The 16,015-nt window shown below is 39.1% G+C and overlaps 1 protein-coding gene across 5 annotated transcripts in view; it reads left to right on the top strand.

Annotated features, from left to right (window-relative positions):
- The window catches only part of astn1 (astrotactin 1), a 714,709-nt gene that overhangs the window by 203,400 nt on the left and 495,294 nt on the right, over positions 1-16,015 (top strand). For 3 of the 5 annotated variants that reach the window (XM_041803561.1, XM_041803558.1, XM_041803557.1), the window contains 2 exons: positions 5,018-5,167; positions 12,714-12,881. In XM_041803561.1, the coding sequence (XP_041659495.1) occupies positions 5,018-5,167; positions 12,714-12,881 (318 nt within the window). Of the gene's footprint in view, positions 1-5,014; positions 5,168-12,713; positions 12,882-16,015 lie in introns of all 5 variants that reach the window. The other 2 variants (XM_041803559.1, XM_041803556.1) reach the window with 1 other exon arrangement.

Below are 16,015 nucleotides of genomic sequence, written 5' to 3'. Positions count from 1 at the left end.
CTGGATGGGAGCGGATGTTGCTCTGAACCCTCTCTCTGCTTTTCAGCGTTGATAGTGCCTTTCCAGATGTGTAAGCTGCCCACACCACTAGTGAAACCCCATACCATCAGAGATGCAGGCTTTAGACGTGTGTGCTGATAACATGCTGGATGGTCCCTGTACTCTTTATTCCACAGGACACGGTGTCCATGTTTCCAAATAGATTATCAAATGTGGATTCATCTGACCACAGAACAGTTATCCACTTTGCCTCTGTCCATTTTTAATAAGTTTTGACCCGGAGATGACGGGGGCTTTTTCTGGATCCTGTTCACATATGGCTTGTTTGCATGATCCAGCTTTAACTGTCTTTGTGGATGGAAGGGCAAACTGTGTCGACCGACAATGACTTCTGGAAGTGTTCTCTGAATCTTTTGATGATATTATGGACCATAAAAGTTGGGATATACAAAGCCTTTGAAATGTAACATTGGGGATCATTTTTCTGAAATTGTTCCACAATTTTTAGATGCATTTTTTTCGCATAATAGTGAACCAAGACCCATCTTTACTTCTGATAGACTGTCTGTTTAAAATGCTCCTTCAATACCCAGTCATGTTTCTGAACTGTTGCCACTTAACCTGATGAGGTGTTCAGTGATTAATGAGTACTTTTTACTTTTTCATCATTTTGCTGCCCTGTCCCGACTTTTTTGAGATCTGTTGCTGCCATAAAATTTAAAATGAGCTAATAATTTTCATGAAATGTTAAAATGTCCGAGTTTCAACCTCTTAAATGTTGTCTATGTTCTACTGTGAATTAAATATGGGTTTATGAGATTTGACAATCGTTGCATTCTGTTTTAATTTACATTATACACAGCGCACCAACTCTTTTGGAATTGAGGTAGTAAAAGCGTACCACCGATTCATTGGTACATGTGTTAATCAGCCTCTGTCATTCCTTTAAATAAAATATTTTACTTCCAGGTCCCGGAGAGTTCCAGCTCTCTCTAAACCAGTGGTACTCAATGCGTGGCTTCTGAGCCACATGTGGCTCTTTTGTGATGATTTGGGCTCTTTTATTCACCCCGAAAACCTTAAAAAAAGAGAAACTTTGACTTCAGAAATTATCCATTGCAAGTCAAATTAATCTGTTTCTTTCCCACAATTATACAATTGTCAACCAAATTTTCCCCTTTTTTGCCACTTGTAATCCATTGTTACTGCTTTAAGCCCACTTTGGACACTTCTTTTTGCCACTTTCATTCTGTTTATGTGATTTTTCACCAGTTTTTGCCTCTTTTATCCTGCGTTTTGAAATTTGTCGCTATTTATGTTGTCCCGCCCCCACCCCCAATTATCACTCAAGCTGCATTTGCCTTTAAATGCCATGTATTCCCCCATTTACGCCATTTTTTGCCCATTTTTACCATCTTTTTTGCTGCTTTTTGCCTGTTTTGGTCACTTTTGCCATGTTTTTGTTTGCTTTTCGATTATTTTTGTCACATTTGTCTCCTTTTTTTGCCCCTCCTCACCCATTTTTGTCACTTTTTCCAATTTTCCCATCTTTTTTGCTGTTGTTTTTTCTGTTTTGTCACTTTTCACTCATTTTTGCCATGCTTTTGCCTCTTTTTGATACTCTTTGGCCACATTTATCCCATTTTTTTGCCTTTTCTCACCCACTTTTGCCACTTAAACCCGGTTTTTGCCCATTTCCACTACTTTTTTTGCATTTCTTCCCTACTATTCACTCATTTTAGCTGCCTTTTGCCATTAAATGCTACCCCCCCCCCCCCCCACCCCCGTTTTATGCTCATTTTTACCACCTTTTTGCTGCTTTTTGCCTGTTTTAGTCACTTTTACCCATTTTTGCCACCTTTAACTCCTTTTCACTTTCACTTTAATCCATTTTGGCCTCCTTTAACTTATTATTAATGTCACTTTTATCAATTTTTGCCATCTTTAACTTATCTTTAATGTCGCTTTTACCTGTTTTTGCCACCTTTAACCTATCTTTAATGTCACTTTTACCCATTTTTGCCACCTTTAACTTATCTTTAATGTCACCTTTACCTGTTTTTGCCACCTTTAACTTATCTGTACTGTCACTTTTATCAATTTTTGCCACCTTTAACTTATCTTTAATGTCACTTTTACCCATTTTTGCCACTTTTAACTTATCTTTAATGTAAATTTTACCCATTTTTGCCACCTTTAACCTATTTTTACTGTCACTTACCCATTTGTGCCACCTTTAACTTAGATTCTTGCTCTTGCAAAAGTGCTTTTCAACAATTTGGCTCTTTGGTTAAGCAGGGTTGAGTAACAATGCTGTAAAGTATTAGGTTATGAAAACACTGCAGTTTGCACACGTTTTAAGTGTGAATTAGAATTCAGATTAAAACTAGCAGCCACAAATGACGGCTACAGGCTGGAAATAGAACATAGCTTGACTGCTCTCTACCTAATCTCTCCCTGTGTCTTACTGAACATTTGGACTGTGGTGAAATATCATGGAAGCTGAACTTCGAACAGTCCAGCACTGACATTTTAGGTTCTTTTTAGTCTCCTGGATGAAAGCTAGTCTTTTTTTTATCATCAGATATCAACTATTAAGCTTGTCTTAGCCTAGCCATTCACAAGAAAGAGGTAGCTGACTAACAATTGCAGCCGTAGCTTTAGTCCAAAAAGTTAAACCTCAGACAAACATGTCATTAGGTCTCTGAAAATCCATCTTTTGCAAGAGCCCAGAAGTGATGGGCTTGCAGAGTCTCACTGTGCACCGGCGGTCCTCTGTCTGGTGTCACTGGTGTGCAATGTTATCACCTTCTTGTGCATGATAACAGGGGATACAGCCAAACCTGTGCTGTCTTAACATTCCTATCTGGACAGAGACCCCTGAACAGACCACAGAGGTCGCTGCTGCTTTACACAAGACTCCCGAGACACAACCCCAAGTTTTTAAAACCAGTTAGGATTTCAGAATTTGTCTGGTGGGTCGCCAGCCTCAGTTAGGTGATTAAACAATTCGCCTTTATACATAATGCGATAGGTCAGCTTTCTACTGTGGCTTTTGTTTAAAGGATTGCCTCAGGCAGGTTTTGAATGAGAACGTTCTGCCAGAGCAATTTAAAAGTGACAGTGTAATCTAGAGTCATCCTGTCAGCCACAAAACAAAGTTTGAGTTGCTCTGCCCAAGGTCACCATGTCTCTGAGTGTGCGTGTGCATTTATGAGGTCACATTTGACGCTCTCTGTGTTGCACTCTGGAGTAAAAGAGATAAGGGAAGTATTCGGCTCATGCAGAGAGAGAGAGGGAGGGAGCAGAGGGAAAAAACAACCTCTGAACCATTTTTATTTGGGCCCTTGTCTCTTTTTCCCCACACCCTGGTGTGGATGTTAATACGCTTCAAAGGTAAACCTGATTTCTGTGTGCCTAAACCTCCCAGAGGCTTCAGGGTTTGATCCAAAGGTCCCTTTTCATGGGCACTAAGCCTGTTTTTTTTCTGGCTTGTTTGTAAAATGACTTCCTGCATTGGCAGTGTGTGTGTCTGTGTGTTTGCGAGAGTGTGTGTGTTAATGAAATACAGGTAAATCTCAGATCTCAATCTCAGTGTTTGAATCTTGATGAAAAGCAAAAATCCAGTAGCTCAAACTACCAAAGACCAATCAAAAGAAAAGGCTTCACAGACGTCCTGAAAAGCACATTCATTTCAGCGCTCAGTTATTTGTCAGGACTCACATCCAATGCACATCCACATTCACGCTAGGAGTGGTTCCAGAGTGTGCATGTGCACCGGGATCGAAGGATGCACATGTGTCCTAGCATTACTTCCAGCAAGAATGTGGAAGTGCACTTTTAAGGTGCATTTCAACCTCTTTGTGACAAATTTATGAAAATTGGGAGGCAAGAATGGGTCAAGAAGGGTAAAAAATGCATGGGAAAAAGCTGAAAGGTGTCAAAAACTGGTTAAAAGATGTAAAAATGGGTCAAGGAAGGCAAGAAGGTTGGGAAAATTGTGGAAAGTGGTTTAAAAGTAGCTAAAATGGGTTAAATAGGGAAAAGTAGGTCAGAAGGGCAAAAGGGGCAAAAATTGGAAGGGAAAATGGTGTAAAGCAGTTAAAAAGTGGCAAAAAATTGGTTAAAAGAGACAAAAATTGGTCAAGAAAGGTAAAATTAAGGCAAAAATCTGGTGGGGAAATGATGAAAAGCTGTTTAAAAGTGGCAAAATGGGTCAAAAGAGGCAAAAATGGCAGGGACAGTTGTGATCATTGTCTACAATTGTTTAAAAAATGAAAAAAATGGGTCATGGCATGCAATAAAAGCTTCAAAAATGGTTGGAAAAATGGTGGAAAGTGGTTAAAAAGTGGCAAAAATACATTAAAAGAGGAAAAATGGGTCAGGGAAGGGGAAAGGGGCAACAAATGTGAGGGAAATGATAACAAGGGGTTAAAACGTGGTAACAATGGGATAAAAGTTGGAACATGTGTGGAAAACTGAACAAAATGGGCTGAAACAGTGAGAGAGTGGTGCAAATAAGTAATTTTGACATCAGAACCCAATACACACTTTCAGCTCAATGACATCATTGTTAGCATGACGCTAGCACCAATGCTAACAGTCCATGACACGTGCAATGACATATCAATGAATCACAACCTAGTAGGGGCCATTCACTAGAGTTGTCAGGGGCCTAGACAATTCTGTGGGCGGGCCTGGATGCAATTAATTGCAATTACCTTCAGAAAATCTGAGATTAATCTCAATTAGTAGATTTGCTTTTGTGACAGCTCTAGTAATAGTCTGATATTTTCAGATGCTGGATTTTTGATTTTCATGACCTGTTGGCAACAATCATCAGGATTTAAATCAAAAAGTTTGACACTTTTTACACTTAGACTTCTGGAAGTGTACCTTTTAAATGAAATTTGGGAGGATGTAAGGTGTAACTGACTATAAAGTGGGCACTGCTTCACATATCTCCATCCTTTGTCGTTCCCTCCTCTCTCCCTCCCTGTGCCTTTGTTTCCAGCAGCAGGTTCCCCTCGGAGCCCCATCAATAAGACCACCCTGACTCTGATCAGTGTCATCAGCTGCGTGATCGGCCTAGTTTACTCCTCTCACCTCGCCTGTAGCCTCTCGGTCCGGGTAATCCTACACGTGCCGGAGCACCTCATCGCTGACGGTAAGGCTGACACCAGCTTCATCTCAACTACGCAACACAAACCTCTGTGGGCGCTCAAAGCCCAGGGGGTCTGAGCTGGCATTTTTCTCCCTCTCACTGGGAGCTCAGTAGTTCTCCCTCTCTAACGGAGCGCTTTCGCTTTCTCTCACAAAGACAAAGGTAAATGCCAGGTCGACCACCCTCTCGTCACGTTTCCCATGTGAGACCACATAGCAAATGTGCCCTGAAAGCATCAGAGCACATTGAGGCCAGGTCGCAGTGACCACCCGCAGCAAGCCCTCCATCACTCTTCCCCGTGTACTTTCTCAAATGTTGAACTACCTCGCTAATGAATTTCAATGTAGCACCTGAAGAAAAAGAAAAAGCACCGCGGGGTCCAGTGGAGGGCTCCTGCTGGCTCGTTGGCATTTTTCAGCTGTCACCGGAGTGAGCTGGCAGTCCAGATGCATTATAGACTGTGACTAGGCTCACTCATCTATCATCTGGAGGTCTGATTTGATTCGGAGCGCTGCTTTCAGGAGGTACGCACGGACCTGCCAGGGTGATATTGAAATTCCAGGGAGGCGTCCAGGGAGGGAACTTTGAAAGGGGAGATGAAAGATGCCAAACTCGCCTGTTGAATTACTAAACCAGGATCGATTTTAGAATGTTTCCATAAATGTCTCCACAATCTTATCAGACTTGATTTGATGTCATGGTGAATCAGAGGAAAATCTAGATTCGACCACATGGGGAAAGAAGCTATTAATGGCAGCATCTGTGCATGCTTCTGCCTTCGAACACCGTGAAGAAAAGCATAGAGATAAACAGTCACTGCTGTAGCCTCGCTTTTTACATCAGGGGAAGTAATCATCTGCAGATTTTAGCCTGTTCACGCAGGACAGCAATATCTATTCAGGATGCATGAAAGGACAGAACAAACTGTTCTCTTTTTCTCTTTTTGATGGAAAAATTATTATCTCAGGTTGTAATTTTTGGGAACAGTTTTCTGTGGTTCGATTAAGGATAGGTAAAAAACACATCTGGCAATCTCTTTGGGCCCATTTGCCTGAGGCGCATAAATCACCATGACCATCACACTATCCTTCAAAACCAGCGCTTTCTGCTGAAATCAAAACATTTCAATCACTCAGCAGCACAAAGGAGTTTCAAGGCTCATAAAAAAAGTGTGATGTGGCTGTGTTCAGACCAAATCTAATCAGAACTTTTGCATTATGAAAGAAGTTTAGATCAATAATCACCAGATTATAGGAGAATACCAACACAGCGACTCTGTGTGTTTTATTTCCTCCATTATTGCTCTTTTAGAACACTTTGATTCACTTTTTCATATGTAAATAAGGGTCCAGGGCTCTTTGGATCACTGAAATCAATCTCAGACACCTGTGATCATTAGCTTGCCAGGTGAGCCCAATCAAAAGAAAACTACTCAAGAAGGACGTTCCACATTATTAAGCAGGCCACAGGTTTCAGCAATATGGGAAAGAAAAAGGATCTCTGCTGCTGAAAGCCTCAAATAGTGAAATGTCTTGGACAAGGTATGAAAACATTAGATATTGCTCAAAAACTTCAGCCTGATCATCGTACTGTGAAGAAATTTGTGGCTGATTCAGAGCACAGTCGGGTTCATGCAGATAAAGACATAATGAGGAAGGTTTCTGACAAACTAATTCATGGGATTAAGAGAGCAGATGCTAAAATGTCATTACAAAGCAGCAAACAGGTATTTGAAGCTGCTGCCTCTGGAGTGCCACCAACCTCAAGGTGTAGGATCCTCCAGAGGCTTGCAGTCGTGCATAAACCTACTATTCAGCCCCCCCTAACCAATGCTCACAAGCAGAAACGGTTGCAGTGTGCCCAGAAATGAAAACTCATTTTCAAACTGTCTTGTTTACTGATGAGCGTCATGCAACCCTGGATGGTCCAGATGGAGGAGTAGTGGATGGTTGGTGGATGGCCACCATGTCCCAATAAGGCTGTGACATCAGCAAGGAGGGGGCGGAGTCATGTTTTGGGCCAGAATAATGGAGAGATGGTAGGCCCCTTTAGGGTCCCTGAAGGTGAAAATGACCTCAACATAGTATCTAGAGTTTCTGACTGACCACTTTCTTTCATGGTACAAAAAGAAGAGCAGTGCCTTCTGTAGCAAAATTATCTTCATGCATGACAATGCACAATCTCATGCTGCAAAGAATACCTCTGTGTCACTGGCTGCTATGGGCATAAAAGGAGAGAAACTCATGGTGTGGCCCCCATCCTCCCCTGACCTCAACCCTGTTGAGAACCTTTGGAGCATCCTCAAGCTAAAAATCTATGAGGGTGGAAGGCAGTTCACATCAAAACAGCAGCTCTGGGAGGATATTCTGACATCCTGCAAAGAAATTAGAGCAGAAACTCTCCAGAAACTCACAAGTTCAATGGATGCAAGACTAGTGAAGGTGATATCAAAGAAGAGGTACTTTAACATGTAACTTGACGTTACTTGACGATGTTTTTGATTGAAATCGTTTTGATTTCAGTAAATATGACCTCCTAATGCTGCTAATTCAACAAATTACCATTTTCAGTTCTTTACAACCTATAAAATATTTTGAAACTCAGTTGTGCATAATAATTTGGAACAGTGCATTTCGAGTTTAATATTTTTGGAAAGAAAAATAGTTGTCATTGGGAGGTTTGTTAGACAAAATCTGAATTTTGTTCCAATGGTTGATTATTTTAAAATAATACTTACTGTCATTTTGCATTAATATTTCAGGAAATCTGTGAAAATATCATTTGCATAATAATTTTGAACGTGGTATAGTACCATCTCCAAACCGAAGGCCACGGAGGATGATAGCGACAGGCTACAAACTGGGCATCCTAAAAACACGATACTCAAAGAAAACACAGATTTGCAATCAAGATTTACAAGACAATATGGCTGATGGCTCTCTGCCAAGACAATCTGGAACAGACTGCACGCAGCCAATCTCCCGTCTTAAAGACCGCCATGATTGCCCTTCGCTGTCAGGCCCATTTGCACGAGTGTCAGCAATGCATGCACTAGAACCTGAACATTTAGAGGACCATGATGTTCAGTGATGGGTCCAGATTCTGCCTATGATAGTTGGACTAGTGGGTCAAAGTGTGGAGAAGACTCGCTACGCCGATTGCTGCACCAATAGAGTAACATCTTTAGGTGGAGGCAGAGAAGGAGAGAAAAAAAAATGACATGGGGACATGTCGTAAGTCAGGCCACATGCAACAACCTGCTTCCTCTGTGTTAGTAATCCTGTCATGGTAAATTATAAAGACCACAGAATTTCTCTAGAATCACTTCCTAGTAGAATAAAAAAAACTTTCCTTAATTTTAAAAGACAATGATCAAAAGAAGCAACATTAGCGTAACTTTTAACTGAGTTTTAAGGGTAAAAGGAGACATTCTGAGGAGCTGTGGTGTCCTTTTTCCCAATTTCTGTGAGAGCAGTAAGACCTTAACTACAGTGCACACAAAAGGACAAAATAAGGGGTTAATGTGATTCAAATTAACTGATCATTAATTAATGTGTTAACACAAGCAGTCTGTGTTTCTAAAAAGTTTCTTTAGAATATTTCATTAAAGTACTTTAATTCACCAAAAAGTATCGGGTAAAAATCAAAGTGTCTACAAAAGCAATTCAAAGATTGTTAATTCAAATGAATGCATGCCAGGAGGAGCCAAAGACGACATCAAATTGGTTATAAAATGTGCTGTAAAATCAGAAGCATTGCTGATTGGTCTTGTAAGTTTGAAACGTCCTTAAATCACATTAATGTCTCTCTACAATCAAGCAAATAAGAAGAGTCTGGCTGTGTGCACAGTGTGCTCTAGTTTTAAGAGGCTCATCAAAGGAGATGGCACTAACTAGGGCATTCAGAGTCTGCCAACAAGTCAGTAAATATGCCTGGGTTAGCAAATGCCCACTGCATCTCATGTTTGCAAATGGACCAGCCTTTGGTCAGTGTGAGCTCTGCAGTGAATTCACAGAGAAATCACAGTGGATGAACCGAAAAAAAAAATTCGATACACCTGCTGTGTCACAGCGGGACTCCCTCGGAGTTAACCTTATTTCATTTTTTTCTCTTTTAAATTTAATAAGAATTCTGTCCCTTACAGAGTGTGTAAATAAAGTTTATTTGGCACAGTGACCTTCTCTGTTGCCTGTGGTAAATCAAAGAGATTGGACATGATTTGGAAAGGCACACGCCTCTCTATAGCAGTGGTTCTCAACCTGAGGGTCAGGACCCCCATGGGGTCGCAAAGCACTGAGAGGGGGTCTCCAGATTCCCTAAAAACACGAAGAATATTTTTTTTAAATCACACTGTTGCCACTTTACATGAATATTGTCACATTTTTACCCCTTTTCATCATTTTTTCTCACCAATTTTAACACATTTTTCCCATTTAACACCTATTTTTATCAGTTTGAAACCCTTTCCACTACATTTTTTTTTCTGCCTGTTTTTACCACTTCTAAACCAATTCTTGCCACTTAAGCTTAGCGTTGTCTCTGTTGACCAACTATTGCTACTGTTAATCCCTTTTAACCATTTTTTATGTCCAATTTTTCCCATTTTAACCACATTTCACCATTTGATATGCCCATTTTTGCTATATTAACCAATATCTGCCTATTTTTTCTTTCTCAATTAACCCTTTTTGCCAGTCTATATTCACTTTTTATCCCATTTCACCAGATTTCCAGCCATTTTTGCTAATTTAAATCCATTTCAGCCACATTTTAACTCCTTTTTACCACTATTTATGCCCATTTTTGCCACTTCCAACCCATTTATTTCTGCTACTTTTATAATCTAATTCCACCACCTTTTCCAACTTTTTTTTTTTTTTTTTTGCTATTTTTAACCCATTTTAGCAATTTTTATACCATTTTAATCATTTTTTAACAAAAGGGATTTACATTTTTAAGAAGGCTTCTTACTACACAAATGGTTAAAAAAGAGATTTGTTTCTTTAAGAAGAGTGGTTAGGGTCAGGGTTAGGGTTTTTTCAGGTTAAACATGAAAAATGGTTATCACAGCTTAACTTTACAATGGACCATAGTTTTGTTAACCTCCATGGGCCCCAGTTTGGCTGGGTGCCAGAAAGCTCTCCCATTTATCCCCTTTTATGTTTGCACACGACTATTCTTGAATGTGTATGGCTGTGTTCAACCACCTTCAGGTACAGTGGGGGTCCCTGGTCTCTGGCACCTTTATTTAGGGGGTTGCGGGCTGAAAAACAAATGCTCACACTCACGGCCAACAACTCTTGAACTTCTCTGTGCACTCACTCATGGTGGAAGCTAAAAAAAATCCTAGAATAATTTTGAAATGGATCCCAAATCATCTTACGCGGCTCAAGACCCATCAAGGTCGCTGTCCCATAGTATGTTGAATTTAACAGTTGAACCATAAATTCACTTTCCACATTGGATAGTAAGTGAGTGAATTTACAGGGGAAACTTGACAAAAACTTCTCCACTCTGATACCACATGCATATTTAGAAACATCTTGCACATACAGAAAAAGTGTTAACCTGAAATTGAACACTTTAAGTGTCACTGATATTAAACCTGTGAAGATCAGGGCACAGGGGTGCAGCATGCACACATTTCTTTGGAGTTGAGGAGAAAACTGCTCCATGTGTGAAGCTGATAATTAATTCTTAGCTGGAGATTACAGTAAAACCTTTTAATGACATTGTTAATATGTTTTTTCAAAGGTAAAACTGCAGAGTCGACCAGAAAGTTGGAAGTGGGAAGTTTTTTTGAAGCTTCAACTTTAACCAAGTTACCATCCTGTGACAGTCACCAGGGCTCGTCGCCAATTCAATCATCCTAAACATAACCGCATTAAAGGCACACACTATGTAAAGGCTCTGGCTCAGCAAGAAATGTATGAAAAGGAGAGAAGCCTGTAACACAATTTACTGGTACGCCAATGGGGAGGACAAAGACGACGAGGTTTATCAGAGCAGGCACACCAAAATCCTTCAACTAAGAGCCCAAAATACACGTACATGTGCTTCATTTATTTAGGACACTGACTGAGCCTTCCTCTTTTTTAATCCTGCCAAATATTTATCCAAACCATTGAGAGACGTTTACACAAATTCTCTTTTCATCATTGTTGTCTTTTCTCTCCTGGTACATGTGTTTGGCTGCAGGGTGGAGGCCTCAGCTGGCTGCCTGTGGTTCCCGATAATAACCAAGTGTTTGTCTTTTAGCTTTTAATGCTGTTTCATTAAAAATGTTCACACTGTTTGGATAGTGTTCATATGTATGTAAAGTAGCATTTAAGGCAGGTTCAATAGTAGAGGAATTACTGTGCACCAAAGTTTTTCCTGAACAACCATCAGCCCGTCTGCAGATGATATGGCATGCACTGATGCTAGAATGTGTTGCATCAAGCTAGAAAATCTAACAGCTGATTCAGAACAGAGGATTTACATTCATAGCTTTCATCACACTCATGGAATCACCGACTGGCGAGAAAGAAATCCTTCCTCTGTTTTACACAGTGGGAGAATAGATGGTTTCAGTTGTCACCTGCGCATTTTAACCACTTAGGATAGAAATACACTTAAAATACCAAACAAAATGAGACATTAAAAGGAGCATCATCCTTTTTTTCCATCACAGTGAGAATTGGGAAATGCAACAAGGAGTTTAATCCAGTTGCTGCCAGCAAACTCCAAACAGCATGCTTTAAAAGTAAGCATTCGTTTCAGGGACTGATCCCGTTATTGCTCTATCACTGTTGTCTGTTGTCGTCCCCCAGTCTTAGACAAATATTATAGAGGAAACACGACTTAAATGTGTCTAAAATGTATTAACCATTTAGTCTAAAGACTGGGGCTGCACAGGGGTGAAGTGGTTAGCACCGTTGCCTCTCAACAAGAACGTTCCTGGCTTGAACCCCCATTGGACAGGACATTTCTGGAGCTGTTTCCAAACTAACAGGACTTTAGTCCAATGAAACATTTAACAGCAAAGTCTCCTTTGACCTCAGACGTACGGCTAATCACTGCTCCAGGTCAATCGGCTCCCTGAAATTACTCCTCTGACCAGTCCGGTGGGCCACCTCCCCCTTGCAGCAAACCTCAGGTGTACACCATTAAAAAAACTTTCCAAGGGAGGATCCTTTAACCCTACATTTAAATAACCCCGCCCACTTTTTTAAGCTTCCAATGCCCATGCTATCATGAAATGGCAACCAGTCCAGGCTGTACCCCGCCACTTGCTAAATGACTGCTGGGACTGTCTCAAACCCCGCTGTTCAAAAAAGGAAAGAGCTTAATCTTAAGATAAATGTCAAAGTTTAAAACGGTTATGCAGTTTTAAGACATGTGTGATGCATTTTATCATTAATGCCCTTTCTCCTTGTTTTTTCTTTTTTTTTTTTTCATTTGTCCACCATCTCCCCTCTGTTGCTTGCCCCCCCTCGCCGTCTTCCCTTCCACTCTTCGAATCCTCCATTCGTCCCCACCCTCTATCAACCCTCTCCTCTTCCCCCAGGCTCCAGGTTCATCTTGCTGCAGGGGAGCCAGTTAGACGCCTCAGACTGGCTTAACCCGGCTCAGATTTTGCTGTACTACCAACAGAACGCCAGCGGGCCCTGGGTCAACGAGCTGTGTGGAAGACGCCTCCTGGACCCCTGTGAGCACCAGTGTGATCCCGAAACAGGTGAGCAGAGAACAAGTTAGAAGATAAGTGTGTTTCTGTTCCATTACTATTTCAATGAAAACAAAACTAACTTTATTTTCAGGGAAACCAGCCCTCAGCTCTCAGGCTCGACTCACAACCATTAACAGTTCAATGGAGAGTCCAAAAAAGACAAAAAACTGTTACCCTTCATGTTTTACAGAAGTATTACACTGTGACTAGACAGCATTGGAGCATCACTATCCACACTGGAGATAGATATTTACCCTTTATTCAGCCACTGAGATCAGAGGTTTCTTTTTTAGTACATAACCATCTCCACTGTGTAAGCGAGGCTATTAAGCTCAAGTGTGTCTGGTTGATGGAAAAACTTTCCCCATCTTCTCCTGATTACCGGTCCTCACTTGTTGATTCAGGTAATATCCTGCCTTAAGTGAACAAAAGGAAACATCACTTCATATCATCAAAATGTTCATCATCATCATCATCACTCTGCACAACAGATGGTGTTTTACAAATAAGGCTGACATGAAGAGTAAACAAAGAGCATAAACATAGAAATGAGAACCATGAAAAAAGTAAAACAGCCTCAAAGCTTCTACTTGTTGTGTGCTCTCTGCATCACATTCCTTTTGCAAACTCTTTGCTGCTCTTGTCGTACCACCACTGGATCATACCGCCCTCCCAACAACACGTTACAGTTGTAAACCCTGTGAATAAAACGGGCTGCTTTACAGTGATAACTGAGGACTTCCTGGAGTTTTTGACTATGAAAAGTCTTATCCTTATCCTTCGTTAGCCTAGCCTGTCCTTCCTTCATATCAAGTCCACATGACTTGATCTCTGAGGTGCAGAACCGTAACTGAAAGAGGTTTCGGTGATGACTGTTGAAACATATCCAGCTATCTAGAGAGCACCTATGGTGAACATAACTCTCATTTAAAGGTAAAAGGTCACTGCTGGTCACACATTTTTTTACCTGAACATGGTTATTAACCTGTATTGTCACCGTCATACGGAAGCCAAGAGAATCCTAAGTCATAATTATGAGGTAAAGGTTGAAATTAGGAAGAGAAAAAGTCATAGGAATGAGAAAAAAGTCATAATGATGACATAAAAGTCATAATGATGAGATTAAAAGTCAAAATTAAGATATAAAAAGTCAATATTATTCGATAAAAACTCATAATAATAAGACAAAAAGTCAATACAATGAGAAAAAAGTCAAAATAATGAGATAAGAAGTCATAATTATGAGAAAAAAGTATAAAAAATTAGATAAAAAGTCAAAATAATGAGATAAAAAATAGAAAATGAGAAAAAGTCACAATTATCAGATAAAAACTCACAATTATGACATAAAAAGTTTTAAAAATGAGATAAAAAGTCAAAATTATGATATAAAAATCAAAATAATGAGATTAAAAGTCATAATTATGAGATAAAATCTCAAAATTATGACAAAAAAAGTCAAAGTTTTGAGAAAAAAGTCATAATTATGAGATAAAAAAGTCATAATTATGATATAAAAAGTCAATCATAAGATAAAAACATAATATTATGAGATAAAATGTCATAATTATGGGATAAAAAGTCATAATTTAAGATTAAAAGTTCAAAACAAAGAGATAAAAGTCCATCATTAGATAAAAGTGAATATTATGATATAAAAAGTCATAATTTTGGGAAAAAAGTCATAATTATAAGAAAAAAAAGTCCATATCATGAGATAAAAAGTCATAATAATGAGATAAAGTCATAATTTAAGATTAAAAAGACAAAAATAATGAGATAAAAAGTCAATCATTAGATTAAAAGTGAATATTATGAGATAAAAAGTCATAATTTAAGATAAAAAGTCAAAATTACGAGATAGAATTCAAAATTATGAGATATAAAGTCATAATTATAAGATAAGATGCAAAAACTGAGATAAAAGTCATAATTATGTGATAAAATGTCATAATTTAGAGGAAAAAAAAGTCTAAATCGTGATATAAAAAGTCATAATTTTGAGGAAAAAAGTCAAAATAATTACATAAAAATTCATATTTATGAGATAAAAAGTAAAGATAATGATATAAAAAGTCATAATTTTGAGATAAAAACGCTTAAAATGCTTTGCTTTTGCCAGGACTGAAATGTTGCGAAAAAGTTTGGATTCAACATGTTTCATGTAAGGTTTCCAGCCTATTTTGTCATCTACTATCACTCCCAGGAATTTATTTTCATTTACTCTGTCAATGTTTACACCCTCCAGCTGTACCTGTACGTGATTGTGTGTTTTATAGTTTTTAAATATCATGATTTTGTTTTGTTCAGATTCAGTCATAATTTATTTCTGTCAAACCATATTTTTATTTTAACTGATTTCTGAAGTAATAGTATCCAAAATTTGCTGCAAACTCTCACCAGAACCAAAAATGTTTGTGTCATCAGCAAATAATATACCTTTAACTGAAATTTACACTTACAAATATCATTGATAAATAAGATAAATAGTTTAGGTCCCAACACTGACCCCTGGGGGACACCACACACAATATGGTGGATGTATAGATGCACTCTAAGCATGCTGGTGGGTCTAAAATGACAGATAAGCAGCATATGGAGAAAAAACTCTATGCAACAGTCTTTTTTTGATTCAAACATATGATAAATTGTACTTAAATTTTCTTTATGACCCATAAAGCAGAGACTGAAAATGTGCAGATTGAAAGATCAAAGCCAGCTTTGCACAATATTGCTCTTTTTGCATGTAATCTTTGCTTGGCTCTGAATACTCCCCACACAGCTGCTTACAATTTCTATCTTTGCACTTGTTATCAAAGTGCTCACCGAGGCTGTGAGCCGAATATCCAACTGGAGCATTGATGTAAAATGCAGCTCGGGATTCTGAAAGCAATCACTTGGCTTTTATGGCTTGACTGACAGTTTTTAAATGTGGTGCATTGTGGGAAAATATTCAACCCTGCTGCTTTAGGAAAACAATCAAATCCACCTCCATGAAATGAAACAAAAATAAAAGCAGCATGTGTAACAGAACATATAATAAAATAATAGACGAGCTCAAGATTTATGCTCTGAGCTGCTACTGTACATGTTTTATTCAAACAGTGGACCACATTTAAATTCCACATGATGAGAACAGTATG

The sequence above is a fragment of the Cheilinus undulatus genome, linkage group 13, assembly GCF_018320785.1.
Source record: "Cheilinus undulatus linkage group 13, ASM1832078v1, whole genome shotgun sequence".
NCBI lineage: Eukaryota > Metazoa > Chordata > Actinopteri > Labriformes > Labridae > Cheilinus > Cheilinus undulatus.
This window is presented reverse-complemented; position numbering and strand designations above follow the sequence as displayed.